This window comes from Musca domestica, unplaced genomic scaffold (assembly GCF_030504385.1).
Source record: "Musca domestica strain aabys unplaced genomic scaffold, Musca_domestica.polishedcontigs.V.1.1 7, whole genome shotgun sequence".
Classification (NCBI taxonomy): Eukaryota; Metazoa; Arthropoda; class Insecta; order Diptera; family Muscidae; genus Musca; species Musca domestica.
Genome location: NW_026712383.1, coordinates 4,856,289 through 4,877,021, shown reverse-complemented (window position 1 = coordinate 4,877,021; position 20,733 = coordinate 4,856,289). Strand labels below are relative to the sequence as shown.

General features: G+C 35.3%; 1 protein-coding gene across 11 annotated transcripts in view; it reads right to left on the bottom strand.

The window, feature by feature from the left end:
- Nucleotides 1-20,733, bottom strand: part of LOC101887707 (sodium/potassium/calcium exchanger Nckx30C) — a 315,709-nt gene that overhangs the window by 19,916 nt on the left and 275,060 nt on the right. For all 11 annotated transcript variants that reach the window (XM_020039502.2, XM_020039501.2, XM_020039504.2 and 8 more), the window contains 2 exons: nucleotides 17,849-18,106; nucleotides 17,585-17,721 (listed from right to left, as the gene is read on the bottom strand). In XM_020039502.2, the coding sequence (XP_019895061.1) occupies nucleotides 17,585-17,721; nucleotides 17,849-18,106 (395 nt within the window). The remainder of the gene's footprint in view (nucleotides 1-17,584; nucleotides 17,722-17,848; nucleotides 18,107-20,733) is intronic.

Here is a 20,733-nt window from a genome sequence, read left to right as displayed (position 1 = left end):
TCACCTTAAGCAAGCGGGAATGGCCCAAAATACCACAGAGCAACATTCGGGCAGCGTGTGACGGTTTCATTGGCCTTTTGAAGGTCATAATTCGTGCCAAAGGTGACCAATTCGAACAAGTCTGAACCTATTCTAAAATTCGATGCTATTTCCGACATTTTTTGCTTTTATTCAATAAAATTAAAAAAATGATAAAAATAATGGCGTTTGACCTAGTTGCATTTTTTTATCTCACACTGTATAGGTCTATTCTTTTCCTGTTTTAGGAACTTAAGATTTGAATCAAAACAAATCAACTTCGATACTTTTCTCGTTTTAGTGAATCTCCAATCTAGAAAGATGACAGCCTTTAATTGGTAGGATATTTCTTATTTTATTTCATTCAATATTTATTTTATTTTATTTAATCACAGCTCAGGTGGTTTAATTCACAAAGAGGATTGTCTCGATTTTTACCTGTTATGGCAAATTATATGTACTTTTCATTATTTTAATTTAAATTGCTTATAACTTTTTGTTTTTTGAATATATAAATTTGGAAACACCCTAATAACCAAACACATAAATTTTTAATTGTAACAATTGTTTGTGATTTGCTCTCTCTCCATCTAAATATGCATAGGACCATAGATGTAGCAGTGATAAAAGTAATGGATTTTTCTCGTAGCTATGTTAGTTTTATTATTCTCTTCCTTATTTCAAAAATGTCAAAACAACAATAGACCTTTAAGGCTACAAGCTATTTTAATATAGGCTTATATTTATTGTTTTAGTTTTAGTAAAGGTCCTCTCCATGTATTTAATATCCTATTGTTGTTATTGTTTTATTTTCTTGAGAAAAAATAAGAAAATTGACAAACAAATCATAGAACTAATTACCACTCAACCCACTGGCTTTTATGGTAGAACAAAAACAAAAATATGTGAAAAACATATTTTTTATTTGGGAATGAGATCTCTTTTTTTGAATGTCTCCTTTAGAATTCCAAAAAATAAGTAGCTACACTTGACTACAATCACCTTTAATAGTATTTTTAGAAAGAAACACTCCTTTTGACAAATTATGACAACCCTTGAATCAGATAGGTTGTTTCTCACAGTAAATAACAAAATATTTTTTAGCGATTAACATATATTTAGATTGTCAGAGCAATTTATAATTGATTTTACCACATTGGAACTCAGACGTAAATCACATTTCTTTTATTAATGGGAGTATATATTTATTCACCTGTTTTAATGGCAATCTGAAAATTCTTTATTTCCACTCAATAATCTAAATTCTCAATAACTTGGACAGGAAAGAGCTCTTATGAACTGAAAGCAGTTTTCTGTTCATTTGATGTTGTAAACACTGCGCAACATAAAAATTATCATGGAGAAAATTCAGCAGATTATGAAAGTAGAGCTAATAAAAGAATATACTTGTATCTGCCTTTTGAAAGTAACCTAAATTGGGATATTACTTTCTGGCAACCTGTTGTGCCTCCGAAAAAATTAAAACAGCATTTTCTGCCAGCAAACAAATTTTCCACCCACACACATACATGTCTACGCCAAAACATAAACAGGTTGCAGGCCAACATTGCACTATAACTTGTGATGAGTTCACACTTCCCACCCCTTTTGGAAAATCGGGAATACAGTTGCCTCAAAATCCGTGAATTTTAGGCATATAGTGCTTCGGCAATATTGTAGATAAAAATACGAGGAATATTTTGGTTGAACATTTTTGTATTGGGAGCAATTTTCTGTCATAGGAGGTAGTACCCATTGCCAACTCCAAATACCAAATTTTTAAACACTTTCGGTGAAAAGTGTGGCACAAATCATCAAAATGTAGAATATCTGGAGGTACATTTATGGTCATGGAACTATTTCTTGCAGTTCACTGTATTTTGTACAAGATGGGACATATCCACACCACTCCTTCTGGTAATTCTCCCACAAAAGGGTCGAAATTTTGAATATAAATGAATCTCATAAAACGCGAAATTAAAATTCGATTCCCTTCACATTTGGCACATCTCAATATCTCCATCAGCACAAGATGGTAGGTATCGGACCATTTCTTTTGCTACCTGCCCCACATAGGGTTTCAAAATTTTGAAAAACAAAACGGACAAAGAAAGCGAAATAAGCATCCAATTCTCTTCAAATTTTACACACACAAACATTTTTACTAATACAAAATCTGTTGTGAAGATGATATATATCTGCGAACTCCGTTCTGGTACCTCACCCACAAAGGGTCACAATTTTCAATACTTTTATCTTTCATGAGTTGCGAAACAAGCCAGCCATTCCTTATAACTTGCTATATCTAAATATTTCTCTCAATCTGAAAACTGAGATAAATATGGAATTTCTCGGAATTTATGATTTCGCATATAATTGGATACAAAAGTATCAATCGGCTACTTCACACACATTTCAACATTTTTTAAAAAATATCACATAACTCATATAAAGTGATGGAAGTAACCAAAGTAGTCCAAGCCTGACACGTCGCAATATCTATATTATATATATTCCGGTCCGATACGAAATGGACAATATTGGCCCATTCCTACGGAATCTACTCCAAAATTTGAATAATCATAACAGAAGTCAATATATATTTGAATAAGCGAACGTTCACTGAGGGTATACATCTGTCGGAAAAACAGACTGAACATTTTTAACTTGTTGTATATACATATATACATTAATCGGAGATATCTGAAAGAAGACAAGTAAAAAAGCTGTAAGTTCGGCCGGGCCGAACTTTGAATACCATCCACTATTTGGAACGAATTTGGCAATTTTCAAAAATTTTCTATAGAAATCTTAATAATACCGAATGTAGCTATTATTTTAGGGTCCATACGACGACATGAACCTGCGTAGATAACATTTGTCATAAGCCATTACAATATTCAAATGCGAAACTTAAACAAAATCGGTAATAATGTCGATAAAATCAAAATACCGAATATCTTTACGCTTTACGAAGAGGTGGACCCGCACAGATAATTTTCTGTCTTAGCCTGAACTATACATTACGAACTTAAAATACCAAATTTGAGACAATTCCGGTGAATAAATTCGCTAAAATTATCAAAATACCGAATATCGGGAGGTACTGTTATATGGGGGCTATACCAAAACGTGGACCTACATGATCCATTATCAATACCAAAAATCCTGCAGACATAACATACATTTGAGCAAAATTTTCTCAATCTACTTCAATTCGTTCGGAGGCTAGAGTGATTTGCACAGACGGACAGACAGACGTCTAGATCGACATAGAATCACAACTTTGTGGTGTCTGAAATGGATATTTTTTGGGTCTTTCGAATTAATGACACATCTCATATACCCTCCATACTATGCAGGAGTATATAAGAATCAAAGGTTGGAATTGGATCTCCAATTCCTCACCAACCATTGAAACATTTTTTTAAATAAACATTTAAGTGAAATTAAAGATGTTACCTGTCCAAGAAAGGTTGCTGAGCTTTGACCAGTAAGAAATAATTTAGAATTGTTGTTTTACTCATACCGTCATTTTTAATTTTTAATATATCTCATTAATCAGAGATATCTGAAAGGTAATGACTTTATTTTTATTATATGAAATTTGTCTGATATACAGATATAAAAAATCTTGTAAAATTTCCCCCAAAATATTTAGATTTCGATAGTAAAAAGGCATTTCCGGTCCACACATTTTACATTTTCAATTGGTGCGTATGAGTGCTGTCAAAACGTATACGCACTTCACCCTCTCACAAAGATTGAAAACGGACCTGTTAGTGATATGTATACCACTTTATGTGTGACATAATTACACGTCTAGCACGTGAAATGATAATTTCCACACAATGCAACCTTTCATCGTTAGTAAATAGTGCGTATGAGTATTTTTGGAACGTATACGATAGCCTCATATTAAAGTGAATAACTAACATGATACTAATCTGAATTGTGAGCATTATGTATAACACATTGAAACTGTTATAATAAAAATTGTCTGAAACTTGAACTGATTATAAATAGTAACATTTTTAAGGGTTTGCTAAGAGAAACAGGATTGAATGATAATCGTGGAGTAGTGCGTATGAGTATTGTTGTAACGTTTACGCTCCCCTATTACTTGCGACAATATCCAAAAAGTTCACAATCACAAATGTGATTGCATTGGGCTTTACGTATAACACTTCAAAAAGGTATATAATAAAAAAAATTGTCTGGCATATGAAATGATTATTCCGTATAAGCAACATGTTTTTCAACGTGTCTAACTATTACAATTCCAAAACAACATGTTGCTTACATGTTCTACTACATTTCATTTTTAATACCAAACAAATAATCTCGCATTTTTATAGTTTTTAAATCGCCTCGATTATTATCGATAACCTTGGGCGTTAAGTGGAAAATCGTATATCACATGAGGGTGCATTCATATATATATATATATATATATATATATATATATATATATATTTTTTTTTTTTTTTTTTTTTTGTTTTTGTCTTTTCATTTGTGAGAAGGACTCGGGGAAGTGTTAAAACCAAACGGTGGCGTGTCATACTGATACTGAGAACAAAGACCGAAAAAAAAACGAAACACACACAGAAAATTGTAACGCTGGGCGTTACAGTGTAGAGCGAACGAAATAAAAACGAGGAAAAAACAGAAAAATTATCCCTTTAATTGTTGTTTGTTTGTTATTCGCATGCTTAGCCATAGAACAATTGAGGTGAAGGTCGATGTCAGATTAAAAACGACACAAACACACACTGGAAAACAAAATACTCGTATTCTGACAAGCACACAGACCCATATTCACTTTTATGTGTCAGCTCAGACCTATCACACACACACACAGACATGCATGCACACCCATTCACGCGCCTAAGCCATGAATAGTGAATATGAAAAACGACACAAATCCATTGTCTGTTGTTGTTGGTACTGATGTTGTTGTTGTTGTTTTTCTATTCTAAGTCTGGTGCATTGAAAACACACATTCATGCTCTCACACCCAACCGCACACACAGACAAAAATAAGAGAGAAAGAAAAGCGGACGTGACGGCTGTATACTTTGTTTTGAATAAATGTTAAAAGCAAAAAAAAAACACCTCCCACCCAATCACCAAGCAACAACAACAACAAAACTCCTTGAATGAGAAGGGAAAAAAGTGCAAAAATTGTTTTAAAAAAATATAGTTTGGCTTGCTGTTGTTGTTGCATTTAGCCATAGAATTGTGTAGGCTTCGAAAACACTCATTCGTCACTCATTCATTCTTAACGTCGTCAGTGTCACAGCTTTGGGCGCTGTTCGGCCGACTATCTACCATCTACATGCCACACACTCGTAGCTAGGTACGGCGGTACGGCAGCTGACAGCCAGAGAACTGGAACAGAAAAACAAAATTAAGAAACAGCCACAAATGGGGTGCGGGCGGGGTCCAGCCGACGACAATTTTCGATGCCACAAAAATAATAAAAACACAAAAACGAAAACGAAAAAGGAAAAACAAACCAAGTCTAAGTAAATGTCAACTTGAGCCATCAACGCTGGTTTCACAAGTAGTATTTGTCATCAACTAGGCCTTTTATTTATCTTCTGCTACCTTCCGTTAATGGGCATGCAGTTGTTTTTGTTTTTCTTTTTTCTAAATATATTATGAAGAAGAACTTGAAGCGTGAGCTATGAATGAATTTTGAAGGTTATAACCAAATTTAGGGTGCTTTGTTAGTTGCACTTCGTCGTCAATGGGGGCAACATAGGTTGCTGAGTGGGAACTCAGTTTATGGGTCGGATGGAAAATATTGAAAAAAGCGGAATTTTATGTTCTCTTCTCAATAACTGATTTTCTCACTAAAACAATAACTCTCAATAACTGATTTTCTCTCTAAAAACAGAAGAGTAGAGTGATTGACTATCAGTGTCTCGGAGAAACGACTAAAGGTTGGGACTTGAAATTTGGCATAAGGTCACTAATGATTTAAAAAAAAAATACTCGCACTCAAAGGATACGAAAACTACAAAATGGTACTACTTGGACTATCAACGCCTAGGAGAAATAGGTGAAGTTGGAACCTTGAAATTTGGTCTGAGAGTCATTAACATTGTAGATAGGGATGAGAGTAGACGGGATTAAACAAAATCGTACTTAAAGGGCGAGAAAGTAATTTCAGTACTTTTGAAATTATACTTTCTCACCCATCTATTCCAAAGCGAAACTGCCAGAACTCTAAAGTTTTTGCATGAGGATCACTGAGGGTTTACAGAGTGATAGAAGGTGGACTTTTGGACCGAAAGGGTATGGAAAGTAAAAAATTTACAAAATTAAATTTTTTAACCTATCAACGTCTATAACCTTAAAATCTGCCATGGGGGTCACTGTTTGTATAGAAGGGGTTTTTCCCTTATATACAGGGTGAGATGAAAAAACTGCTACCAATTTCAGACTGCTGTCGTTGCTAAGCCACTGTTAACAGTTGTTAAAATTATTCCAAATTATTCAATTACTGGATAAATAATTTTAGATCAGGGTAGTGATTGGCTACTACCAAAACAAAAGCTTTAATTGTGTTTGATTGACAGACGTGAACATCGAGAGAGTAACTAACCCTCTCTTGGTAAAAATTGTGTGTGCTAATTCTTTGCGAAATGAAAAATAATGAAATTAAGCGACTGGACCTTCTACTTCATTGAAAACTGAAAAGCTATTGTCTGCTACAACTGAAACTACATACATCTCTGTCATAATCGTAGCCTCAATTATTGCTTTGTAGTTATTTTACAGTTACCCTAATACCGTTGCAAAGGAGTTTCAGACACATTTCAAATTTCCTTGAAATGGGAGATACATATCATGTTTGGTGCATCGAATACACAAAACCGGCCGAAATTTTATATGGGAGCCATAATAAAATCTGAACAAATTTCAATTTATTTTTGTACCAAATTGGAATCGGACATACACATCGTGTTTGGTGCATAAAATGTGTGAAATCTTCCAAAAATATAGGGTGAGATGAAAAAACTGCAACCAACTTCAGACTGCTGTCATTTCTAAACCTCTCGTCCGACAGCTGTTAAAATTATTCCAGTGACAGCTCATTATATTGTTTACAAGCGTACAAAAGCATTTTGGTGAGAATTTTCCAGAAAAAACGTTATTCGTGATGAAATTCAAGCGTGATATTGTGATTTCTTTATATTTGGCTGGAGAACCACAAGTGGCTATCGTTAGAGCACTCCAGCATTTAAACGTGAATAAATCTTTTGTGTCTCGTACCATCGCTGGTTACCGTGATACTGGTAGCGTAGCCCGACGTCAAGGAAGTTGACGGAAAAAAAAAGAAATATAAGCAGAGAGGGTTCGAAAAGTAAAGAAGCGACTTGATGAAAACCCGCGTCGCAGTGGCCGAAAAATAGCTCGTGAGCTGAACATATCGCAATATTCCAAATATTGAGAAAAGACGTCGGGGTAAAGCCATTAAAATTCCAAAAAGTGCAAGAACTTACACCGCAACAGAATGAAAATAGACTCAAAAGAGCTAAAGAGTAGCTTCGCTTGGCCAAAAGTGGTGAACTCTCGAATTTGGTTTTCTCCGATGAGAAAACATTCGTTGTCCAGCTGTTTGTAAATAAACAAAATGATGGTGTTTACTTGCCAAAGAGGTCAGCTGAAAATATGCACCTTCGGTTGGCCACTAGAACTAAAGCGACGGCCATGGTGATGGTGTGGTCCGCCATAACAGCTGATGGTCGCTCTCCGCTCGTATTAATCGGCAGTGGTATCGAAATAAATGCCGAATATTATTGCGGAAATATTCAGGATGGTGTATTAAAGCCTTGGGCTCCCTAACATTTTGGGCGCAGATCTTGGACATTCCAACAGGACTCAGCACCATCGCACTCAGTACGCGCCACCCAAGAATGGTTACAAAATAAGGCTCCTCTCTTCATTTCCAGCGCACAATGGCTGGATACCAATCCTTTGGACTAGAGTTGTGTCTGGAGTATTTTGAAAAGCAAGGTTGGCACTAAAAATACCAAGGTGTCGATCACCTCAAGCAAGTGCTTCGCCGGGAATGGACCAAAATACCGCAGAGCAACATTCGGGCAGCGTGTGACGATTTCATTGGCCGTTTGAAGACCATAATTCGTGCCAATGGTGACAAACTCGAACAAATATAAACTTATTCTAAAAGTTGATGCTACTTCCAACATTTTTTGCTTTCATTCAATAAAATTAAAAAAAAAAAAATGTGAAAATTGTGGCGTTTGACTTTGTTGCAGTTTTTTTTATATCCCCCTCAATCCATATAAATATTTGTGGAAACTGTAACTTGAGTCCAACATATTCTCTTAATCGTCTATTATTATATTTTATGGCATAAAAATCAAACCCATCCCCACCAGACCTTGCAGACTTCACATTATTTACGTAGTTACAAGATTTTAGTTTACAAAACTATCATAAATCAATTTCTACTTAATTTCCCCATTAAAATATGCAATAAATTACATTATCATTAATATTGCAAATGTTATTAGAAATTCAGCCTGAAAGTATGTGGCAATTATACATTCCTATAAATGAAAGGGAGGCTGGCGGCCTCAAAGTATGCTTCAACATAAATAGTTTTATTCTCTATTGAATAGTCAGAGCAGATATTGCATTATCTCTTAAGGTTATCGGTTACGTGTGTGTGTGTTTCCGCTCCCAAACACGCTCCCCACCCAAAATGCTTGGCCTCAAGGCAAGCAGCAACAATCAGTGGCAATATGCAAAACAATGTTTGTTACAATGCCTTGACATTAACATTTCTTGTCCGCCGGGAGAGAGAGAGAGAGAGGGAGAGATAGAAAATCAAACCTCTGGCATTGGAACGTGATGGCATTCCTTCTCTCACCCTGCCACCCCCCGAAGCATATTTTAATTAAATATGGAATTCCAAAGTGACTGGTTGGTTGATTGTTTGGTTGCTTGGTTGACTACAACGAACCAATTCTGGGAAAATCACCTTTAACCTTTGCTCCCAGGGATGGCAGGTTAAAGTTTTACCTTGTTCAAATGTCCTGAATGAAGTCGCCTTCGAGTGGTGGTGTTGGTGCACTTTCTCTTATCTCAATGATGCCGTTTAAATACTTCTATATCTTCCGCTTACCCAGAACAATTTATTTACCTATCTATGACAGGATATTAGTGTGTGTGTGTGTATGTGTTCACTTTGCGTTCGTGTTTACATTCACTTCATCGGGATTAGCATCTGCTGCTCTCATCTGCTGTTAACGGTTTTCCTCAACAATGTGTCTTTGCGAATTCCACAGAGCTAACCTGGTTCTTGCGGTGAGTTATGCCATTTGATTTCTGTCTCTATCCCTCTCCCTCTCGCTCTCTCTCTGTGTGGTGTCCCTGTTATTTGTTCGGCAACAAAGTTAAACTAAGTTCCAGAGTTTTGCATCTTAGGCTTAACGTTAGGAGTGGGGTAGAAGAAAGATGTGATCACAGCAGCTGAGCGGTTTTTCTTTAAACTTTCATCGAAAAAGTTTCAGTGTCATGGCATATCTATGGCTAAGTTGTTTTTTCCCTACTTTGCCTGCATTATTTTACTTTCCATCTTGTGATGGCCTTTTCTATGTGCTAGGCAAAAAAATGAAGTAAAAACGTAGGAGAAAAAAACTTTTGAACAATATCTTTGCCGAAAAATGAAGAATGTATGTTTAGGGCCATTATTGAGATAAGAGCATGTAGATAATGGTAGATGCATGACTGGGTACTTTAATATACTAAGACCTAATGTGAATATTATATTTTCTTTTGTCGCTTAATAAAAAGGAAAAAATTATGTATGAAAATTCTGCATATATTAAAGAAATTTGTGCTCTGAAGAAATCAAAATATTCCTTTAAATGTCAGCTATAAGGAAAATATAGGGAGGGAAGAAGTAGATACCTAGGCGCACAAAATAATACTACTTGTGCGTATACGTTGCGAAATCAATTATACGCACTACATTCTTAATGAAATGTTCCTAAAGACTATTATATTGTAGTTTTTAGGTAAAAAAAGGATATAGGGTTTCTTGATTGTATATCAGCAATACAGGGTGAGATGAAAAAACTGCAATCAACTTCCAGTGACAGCTCATTATATTGTTTACAAGCGTACAAAAGAATTTTGGTGAGAATTTTCCACAAAAAAAGCCATTCGCGATGGAATTCAAGCGTAAAAGTGAGATTTCTTTATATTTGGCTGGAAAACCACAAGTGGCTATCGTTAGAGCTGTCCAGCATTTAAATGTGAATTAATCTTATGTGTGTCGTACCATCGCTCGTTACCGTGATACTGGTAGCCTAGCTCGACGTCAAGGAAGTGGACGGAAGAAAACAGCAACATCAGTAGAAATGGTTCGAAAAGTAAAAAAGCGATTTGATCGAAACCCGCGTCGCAGTGGCCGAAAAATGACTCGTGAACTGAATATATCGCATTATTCCATTTGGCAAAAATTGAAAAATGAGCTCGGGGTAAAGCCATTGAAATTCCAAAAAATGCAAGAACTTACACCGCAACAGAAAGAAAATAGACTCAAAAGAGCTAAAAAGTTGCTTCGCTTAGCCGAAAGTGGTGAACTGCCGAATTTGGTTTTCTCCGCTCCGATGAGAAAACATTCGTTGTCCAGCAGTTTGCAAACAAACAAAATGATCGTGTTTACTTGCCAAAGAGGTCAGCTGAAAATGTGCACCTTCGGTTGGCCGCCAGCACTCAAGCGCCGGCCTTGGTGATGGTGTGGGCCGCCATAGCAGCCGATGGTCGCTCTTTGCTGGTATTAATCGACCGTGGTTTCAGAATGAATGCCGAATATTATCGCGAAAAAATTCTGGAGGGTGTATTAAAGCCTTGAGCACTCAAACATTTTGGCTGCAGACCTTGGACATTCCAACAAGACTCAGCACCATCGCACACAGCACGCCCCACCGAAGAATGGCTACAAAATGAGGTTCCTCGCTTCATTTCCAGCGCAAAATGGCTACCAAAATCTCCGGATACCAATCCGTTGGACTATTGTGTCTGGAGTATTTTGGAATGCAAGGTTGGCACTAAAGATACCAAAGTGTCGATCACCTCAAGCAAGCGCTTCGCCGGAAATGGGACAAAATACGGCAGAGTAACATTCGGGCAGCGTGTGACGGTTTTCTTGGCCGTTTGAAGGCCATAATTCGTGCCAAAGGTAACCAATTCGAACAAATCTAAACTTATTCTGAAATTTGATGCTATTTCCGACATTTTTTGCTTTCATTCAATAACATTTAAAAAAATTTATAAATTATTTCGTTTGAGTTTATTGCAGTCAAATCGGAAACTCTTTTCTCACCTTAGTAAAGATTTTTCAAAATATCTTTTATAGATGATATACCAGAAGGTGCGGGCCCATATTGTCGATTTTCTATTCTGGCCTATGTCTAATGTAAATTAAAAGTAATTTACCTTTTTGGCGACACTGGTTTAAAAACCTCAGGCACGTTTCGTATTTTGCTTCACTCCAAAAAATCGTCAGTGTGGTCTATAATTTAACCATTAATTGTCTTACAAACGAAGAAAGCAAAGATGTAGGAGCTTGAGTTTCAAGACATTTGGTTTCAGCAAGGCAGTGCCACATACCACACTGCAATGAACTTGTTGAGAGGCGAGTTTGGTGAACATTTTACCTACATTTTTTTTAACAGAATTATCTCAAACTTGCTATTCGGATTTCGTAATAGACATCACCTTCTCTGGCAGATAATGGGCTATAGAGGTCGGAAATATTCGATATTCGGAAATTTGTGTCAAAGTCTTCTGCGAAATTGTTTCACATTTGGTATTCTGAGTTTCTAATGGGTACTACCTCGTATGTGAGAAAATTGCCTAAACAGGTCCACATCTTTGTATGCTGCTATATAACTGTATCTCCCAATGTTCGGTTATAGAAAATTTTAGAAAAAATTTTCCAGAATTATTTCAATTCGGAATTTGGAGTTCGGAGTGGGTACTGCTTCATATGGCAAAAAATTCCCTGTACAGATCTATGTTATCGTGTAGCCCCCAAATATTCGGTATTTTAATTATTTTGACTGCATTTATCAGCAGAATTATCTTAAATTTTGATGTTTAGAGTTCGTAAACGCCACTGATATTCGGAATTTTTAACATTGCAGCGACATTTTCAACCGATTTTTTATTTTTTTCAAGTTCCTTCCAAATGGTGTTAAAAGTTGGAAGGTGTTAAAAGTTCGGCACTTCTAGCCTCTTTTTTGCTTGTTCATTTTTAAAATTGTGTGCTGCGCCTAAAAGTATTTGCCAAAATTTAAAAATGTTTTTTACCTTCCACCATAGTATGGAGAGTATATAAAGTTTGTTATTCCGTTTGTAACACCTCGAAATTTACATTTTAAACCCCACAAAGTATATATATTCTTGAACAGCATAAAATTCTATGTCCGTTCGTCTATCCGTCTGTCCGTCTGTGGAAATCACTCTTGTTTCCGAACGAATTGAAGTAGATTGATATTGAATTTTACTCAAATGTATATTGTGTCTGCAGGACTCTTGGTATTGAAAATGGGCCATGTAGGTCCACGTTTCGGTATAGTCCGAATTTGAAGTTTGAAATGAATACTACAGCCTATGACAGAAAATTGTCTGTGCGGGTTCACGTCTTCGTATAGCCCCTATATAACGGTACCCCACGATATTCGGTATTTTGAAAAATTTGGTATTTAAAGTTCGTAATGGATACTACAGCCAAAGACACAAAAAAATCTGTGCAGGTCCACGTCTTCGTATGGCCCCCATATAACGGTACCTCTCGATATTCGGTATTTTAATGATTTCAGCGACATTATTCGCCGGAATTGTTTCAAATTTTAACGGATTTTATTGTTTTTGAGAATTGTCAAATTCGTTCCAAATAGTGGAGGGTATTCAAAGTTCGGCTCGACAGCTTTTTTACTTGTTTTTTTAAATTAGTAGATTTTAGTAAGCTTTTTTATACGACACCAATCGGAGGTTGTTTTGGTGTGTATTATTCAACAATTTTTACAAATTTCAATAATTTTTCACTTACAATTTTCAATTTCAAAATTGGTTTGACAGTTCATTGTTCCAGCAGCTGTGTTAATGCTACTACCCGCACTTTTCTACCATGGCACCAATATATGCTTATTTAAATATTTGAGCGTTCTTAAAATGGTATCTTATTAATCTAATGAGCTTTTAAGGAAAACTTCCACACTATTTTTTTTCTTTCTAAAGCAAATCTCATCATGAACATTAAAATCCGCAATTCACACTTTATTAGAATTTCATTTAATGTTCGAATTTGAATATTAAGAAAATAAAACAGAAAGATATTAGGAAAAAATCACCATTGCCATTTTGGGGGGAAATAAACTTAAACTTTTGCCAAATGTTTTCCAAATCGTTTATGTTTCAATGGCGGGTGTTCGTCGCTTAGTTTTTTCTGCAGAACATTAAAATGTCATTAAGATGCGATTGTGAAAAAAAAAAAAAAAAAAAAAAAAAAACAGAAATTGGCTGGCATTTTGATACTCGAAAGTGGGTCAAACATGGAAAACTGCAACGTAACTGTTTTTATTGTCTCCCCTTGGAGTTCATATCTTATCTAAAGTAATTTAGGATCTCTAAAAGGAAAATGATTTTCATACACCTTAAATTTGGAAAGTTTTAAGCAAAGCTTTTTGTTTTCTCCGCTTTTTTTGTAGCCTTGGTAACAAAATTATGTGTTTTTTGCTGTTGATAGTTGTCCTGATGCTACAGCTGGTGGCACTTAGTACATGCTTGAAACGGCCTTTTGTTGTTGATTTTCTTGTAGCGCGAACACATATTGTTTGAGCTGTGCGCGAGTGCATGTGTATGTGTGTTTAATGTTGAAATCATTTAAATGACAAAACAATAAGCTAGTGGTGCTACGAGAGCGGCCAGAACAATAAGCTTAATTTTTGTTTGTATAAAGCTTAATACAACAACAGCAATATCAACGCCAACATCCCAGCATCATGACCAACACAAACAGCCAGCCGCCAGAATTAAAAACATAAATATTCACTTTATTTTGCTTTCCTTGAAAAATTCGGAGTACGAGGAACTCGGAACTTTTGTGTGGCAAATAAACAACACCATACGTAACTTCCCTCTATCCACCCTTCGCTGTAAGCCTTTAATTTATAACATACTCGCCGTTGTTCTTATTATTTATTTAAATCATGTGAACAACAAATTAAACGCTTACTGTATATTTGGTTATTTAAAAAAAAGAGAAAACAACAAAGGCGCGGCATTGGCAGCCACGTCTGAGCCGGAAAACAAAAATAATTTTGTTGTTAAATGCACTTCAACTGTTTTCGCCGAAAACCCCAGTAGCGATAGCAACAACAATAACACAGCCACCACCACCACCACCATAATACGATTAATTTAATTAAACTTCTTAAAATGTTAATGAAACTCTGCCCACACATCCCGAAAAGTTCCACATTCAACAAAACAGTGAGTGTTTGGCTCTGCGGTTATTTTTACCACACACTCACACATATGTTTGTATTTGCTTGTGTGTGTGTGTGTTGGGGATGTCATTGTATTGTGACATGGTTAAATATTGCCAAAACAAGTCGTGATTTTAAAGTAATGACAACACCCCCGCATTGACATATTCAAATGAACTGAATATTATTTACATTTTTTGGTTTTAAGAGGAATAAACAACTGATGAAAAGTAGAGGCGCAAAATTAAAGCATACTTTTAGGAGTTTGGTTTAAAATGAGCTCAGTCAGGGAGAGGGACTCATTTATTTATCACTTTAGTTGATTCTAATACAATCAACGGGGATTAACGCCCAGACGAAGTAGGCTATGTGTTATAAGGCTGGGTGTTCGGAAATTCATACTAAAAAGGTACGACAAGCACTAAAATGTACAAAAAATAGATGTATTAAACCAACGAAATGAGCTAGAATTTGAATGAAATTTGGAATGAGAGCTACTGATGGAGTACAGAATGGTTGTACCAAAGGGTTTTTGGAAATTCGAACTCAAAGGTTACGAAAAGTTCCATAATGGTACCATTTCGTATTTTGTGAACGAATAGAATAAAAAACTTAAAAATTGGTATGAGAATCAAGGTTGGAAGGAAGTTTAGAATTTGGATGAAATTTGGAATGAGAGTTACAGATGGAGTGCAGGATGGATGTGCCAAAGGATTTTTGGAAATGTGAACTTTAAGGTTACAAAATGTTCCAAAATGGTACTAAACTTCTAGTTTTGTTGGGAAGGAAGTTTGACATATAAAGGTGGTAGCTTTGAAAATGTGTACTAAGTATCCGGACCATAGTACCAAAATTTGGAACAGTTTGGTTAAAGGTGAATGGGTAAAGCTGGAGTTTCGAAGTTTGGTATTGGGGTCTCTGTTGGTGGTAGTTTTGTGATAAATAGGTGGTTTTGGAAATGTGTACGAAAATTACTAATTAGTACAAAATTTGTTACCATTTGTTATTGGTAATGTGTACTAAATTTTCGACATGTACTAAATGGTTCTAAATTTGGAACATTTTGCTTCAGGCTCAACGGATTTTTTGTTTTTTTTATTGAGGGCTTTGTTGGTGGTAGGTTTGCGATAAAGAGGTAGTTTTGGAAATGTGTACGAAAATTACTAAATGGTACTATATTAAGTACCATTTGGTATTGAGTAAACATATAGTACTTGAAATTCGAAATGGGTCATTAGGGTTTCTGTTCATGTTTAACCTCGACATATGCAGGTGGTTTTGGAAATGTGTACTACAAGTGCACGAAAAGTACTAAATAGTACCAATCTTGGTACAATTTGGTATTGTTTGAACAGGTAGTGCCTGGAATCCGAAATTTAATATTGTAGTCTGGACATATAGAAGTGGTTCCGGAAATGTGTACTATAATTGTACGCAAAGTACTTAATGGTACTATATTTGGTACAATTTGGTATTGGGCGAATAGATAGTGCTTGAAATCAGAAATTTAATATTAATGCCGCTGTTATTTGTAGTAGTTTCGGAAATGTGTACTATAATTGTACGAAAAATACTGAATGGTACTAAATCTGGTATTAGATGAAGAGTGAAGGGATAGGACTCGAATCCTCAAATTTGACACTATTATTTGTGATCACTTTTTTAAGTATGATTTAATCGATATTTTAAAATGGCCATAACTCCTTAAATATTGAGGTTTGGCTGGTATCCTCAAGTTTGATACTGAGGCCTCTGTTGGTACATGGAATTGAGATATGGAGGTGGTTTTGGAAATGAGTGCTGTAATAGTACGAAAAGTACTAAATGTGGTATTGGGTGAAGGGATAGGACTGGAGTCCTAAAATTTGATTAGGTCTTTGTTGTTATATGAAGTTGAGAAAGGTGTCCGGTAATTGTACGAAAAGTACTAAATGGTACTTAATTTGGTATTTAGTGAAAGTATAGGGCTGGAATCCTCCAATAATGATATTAAAGTCACTTTTGGTATCTGGAATTGGGATATGGAGGTGGTTGTGGAAATGAGTCATACAAGTGTACGAAAAGTACTAAATGGAACTAAATTTTGAGCTGGGTGAAGGGATGGGCCTGGTATCTTCAAAGTATCTGGAATTGGGATATGGAGGGAGTTTTGGAAATCTGTGCTGTAATTTTACGAAAAGTACTAAATTGAACTAAATTTGGAGCTGGGTGAGGAAAAAGATTTGAAATTCAGAAATTTGATGTAGTTATCACTGTTGGTGTCTGTGCTTAAGATGATATCTGGTGGTGGTTTCGCAGATGTGTACTACAGTGGTTCGAAAAGTACTAAATGTACGAAAACCACTAATTTTGGATCACTGTTGGTGTTTAGAATGGAGATATGTAGATTGTTTTGAATATGCGTACTAAATGTCACTAAATTTTGTATTGCTTGAAGGGATAGAGTTCAAATTCTGAAATTTGATATTGAGGTCACTTTTGGTTTCTAGGGTTTACATGTGGAGAGGTTAAAATAGTTGTGGACAGAAAAATGAATGTGGACCCCTTTGGCAATAGTTTTAATAATATCTTCCTCTTTAAACCTCAAAATGTAAGATTTTGATGACTTTTTTGTGTAAAAAGTAAAAATGTTTTAATTATTTCTCCGAAAAAGGAAACATTTGGATAATATATTAAACCTTGAAAGGCTGACAATTTAATACGATGTATGAAGTTTTGATAAAAAAAAAGATGATCAATTTTCAAGTTGATTTTTTGCTGACGAAGTAGCGGAAACTTTTGTATAAGTGTTTTGAGTTTAGCAAATTATTTTCGAAAGCCATAGTAAATTTTCTAAATTCTATTAAAATTTCCCATAATTTGAATATATATTTTTTTGTCACGAAAATTTCAATACGACGTTTTTGTTGAAAAAAAAATTTGTTAGGATTGTAAAGATTAATAATAATTGTTGTTTTGAGAATTTTAGCCATTTCAAGGAATTTATGACAGTTTGACTGAATATATGTAAAGAATTTTAAACTTACCCAACAGTAACATCGAAAATATTACTACCCACAGAACTGGAAACAGCCATATCACCAAAACCTTTGCGCGCCACAATAACTGATGTTATCAGATCGGGAATGGATGTACCGGCGGCCAGGAAGGTTAGACCCATAACCTAAAATTATTGCAAAACAAAAAATTGAGGTGATATTAATTTATTGTTTATAATTTCCCAACACTTATTTCTAGATGCTCTTGGGGGATGATTAAAAAACCCACCCTCCCCAATCCAACAAACTTACCTCAGGTGGTATGCGTGCCGTATCACCGGCAACATTGGCCCACCATACCATCAGATACGAGAAGGCTGCTATCCACAGTATAGAGCCAATAAACGTAATGGGGAATAGCTTTTTACCTTTGGGGGTGCGCGTATCGGGCAAGGTTAGCCACATGGGTATCAAGAGTGGAGCTACCAAAATATAGGTTAAACGTTTACGGGCAGTATCTGGCCAGGCCATGCTCAGTGGCTCTGGTTCATCTTCGATTTCTTGGGTTTGCTATAATGTGTTCAAAAACATTTCGTTTGGTGGAAAGAGATTTTGAAAAATGGAAAACAAAATCAAATGTTAGCATACTTTTAGGGGCAGTACTTCTGTTTACATTATTCTTAGGGAAGAGGAAAAATTTTACAAAATCAAGGATAAATTACTATACAAAAGGGAAAGTATTATTAGTATTAATATGTTTTTTGTTGTAACTTATTGTTTCGTGTATTTTCTTTTTTTTGCAATAAGTATATTGTCTTTATATTTGGGAAATATCTTTAGCATTGTATAGTTTTTTTCTTTTTACATAAGTTTAGATAATTAAGTTATTAATTTTTTATTTGTTTTTTTTCTCTTATATATGTATGTATAGAAATTCATTATATATATTTATAAACAAGTTATAAAATGATTAATTTTTAGTAATGTGAGGTGAATGCTATGAGAAAAAATTTTCAAAAAAGATTTTGAAGTTTTTAAAAAAATGAGGTGCATTAAATTGAGAAAAATAAGGCAATTAAATAAAAAATTAAGAAAAAAATAAACGTTATAACATTTCAGTGAAAATCTGTGATAATGATTTGATGAAATGTCTTAAATGTGTTGAATAAAAAAGGTAAGCATACCGTAAGATAGTATTAAAAAATAAAGCATACTTTTGGGATTATGTAATTTTAAAGGCATAACAATAATAATTTAATAAACATGCTCTATATTATATGTGTTAATGTGAAAAAAGAAACATATTTAGTTTGCTTATATGTACATGGTTTCATAAATTGGTTTATGGCGCCCAACGAGTGGTCGTATCTTTATAATATATTAACTTTCAGACACCAATTGATTCAAAATAAATCAGTAGCATGCGTTTTAATTCTAAGGAAATGTAAAATGGCTCACGCTTTAATAAATTCCAAATTATTTTCATCTAGAAAATTACACTTTTTGGAGTACAGTGTTGGATGCCATCTTCGTTTCATATCTTAATCATTTATATACACTATTTTTATAGAATTTATGCTATATAATATATATATCCTCTCAAAAACAAATAAGGAAAGCGATTCTTTAATAAGGAAAATGGACACTAATACCCACATATTTACTTTTTTAGTCTGTGGATATTTTCTTAATTACCGCACAGGGTGAGATGAAGAAACTGCAAACCACTTTAGACTTCTGTCAGTACTAAGCCACTCGTCCGACAGCTGTTAAAATTATTCCAGTGACAGCTCATTATATTTCTTACAAGCGTACAGAAGCATTTTGGTGAGAATTTTTCGGAAAAAAATAAATTCGTGATGGAATTCAAGCGTGATAGTGTGATTCCTTTATATTTGGCTGGAAAGCCACAAGAGGCTATTGTTAGAGTATTCCAGCATTTAACTGTTAATAAATCTTTTGTGTCTCGTACCATTGCCGGGATACTGGTAGCGTAGCCCGACGTCAAGGAAGTGGAAGGACGAAAACAGCAACATCAGCAGAAATGGTTCGAAAAGTAAAGAAGCAACTTGATCGAAACCCGCGTCGGAGTGAGCGTAAAATGGCTCGTGAGCTGAACATATCGGAATATTCCATTTGGCAAATATTAAAAAATGAGCTCGGGATAAAGCCATTGAAATTCCAATAAGTTCAAAAACTTACACCGCAACAGAAAGAAAATAGACTCAAATAAGCTAATGAATTGCTTGGCTTGTCCGAAAGTAGTGAACTGCCGAATTTGGTTTTCTCCGATTAGAAAACATTCGTTGTTCAGCAGTTTGTAAACAAACGAAATTATCGAGTTTACTTAGTTTGGCCACCAGAACTCAAACGCCGGCTATGATGATGGTGTGGCCCGTCATAACAGCAGATGGTCGCTCTCTGCTCGTATTAATCGACCATGGTAGCAGAATAAATATCGAATATTATCGTGAAAATATTCTGGAGGGTGCATTAAAGCCTTGGGCACGCAAACATTTTTGCCGCAGCCTTGGACTTTCCACCAGGACTCAGCACCATCGCACTTAGCACGCGCCATCTAAGAATGGTTACAAAATGAGGTTCCTTTCTTCATTTCGAGCGCACAATGGCCACCGAAATCTACGGATACCAATCCGGAGTATTTTGGAAAGCAAGGTTGGCACTAAAAATACCAAAGTATCGATCACCGCAGAGCAACATTCGGGTAGCGTGTGACGGTATCATTGGCCGTTTGATGGCCATAATTCATACCAAAGGTGACCAATTCGAACAAATCTCTAAACTTACTCTAATATTTGATGCTATTTCCGACATTTTTTGGTTTCATTCAATAAAATTAAAAAAAAATCAAGGAAAAAAGTATCGGTCGGTTTTGCCGACATATGTATATCCTCAGCCAATGTTCGATTATTTAAAAATATTTTGACTTCTGTTATGATTATTCAAACGTTTAACCCCATATGCACTAGGTTCCGAAGGAATGGGCCAATATTGGCCATTTCGTATCGGACTTAAATAAATATGGTATAAATATTGCGACGTGCTAGGTTTGGACTGTGTTGTGTTAATGGAAATTTTTGGATGTACCAAGTCTTGAATAGAATCGGATGTCAATTTCGCTTTTTATGAGCTTCATGGATATTCACAATTTTGAGCCTTTGTGGGGGAGGTACCAT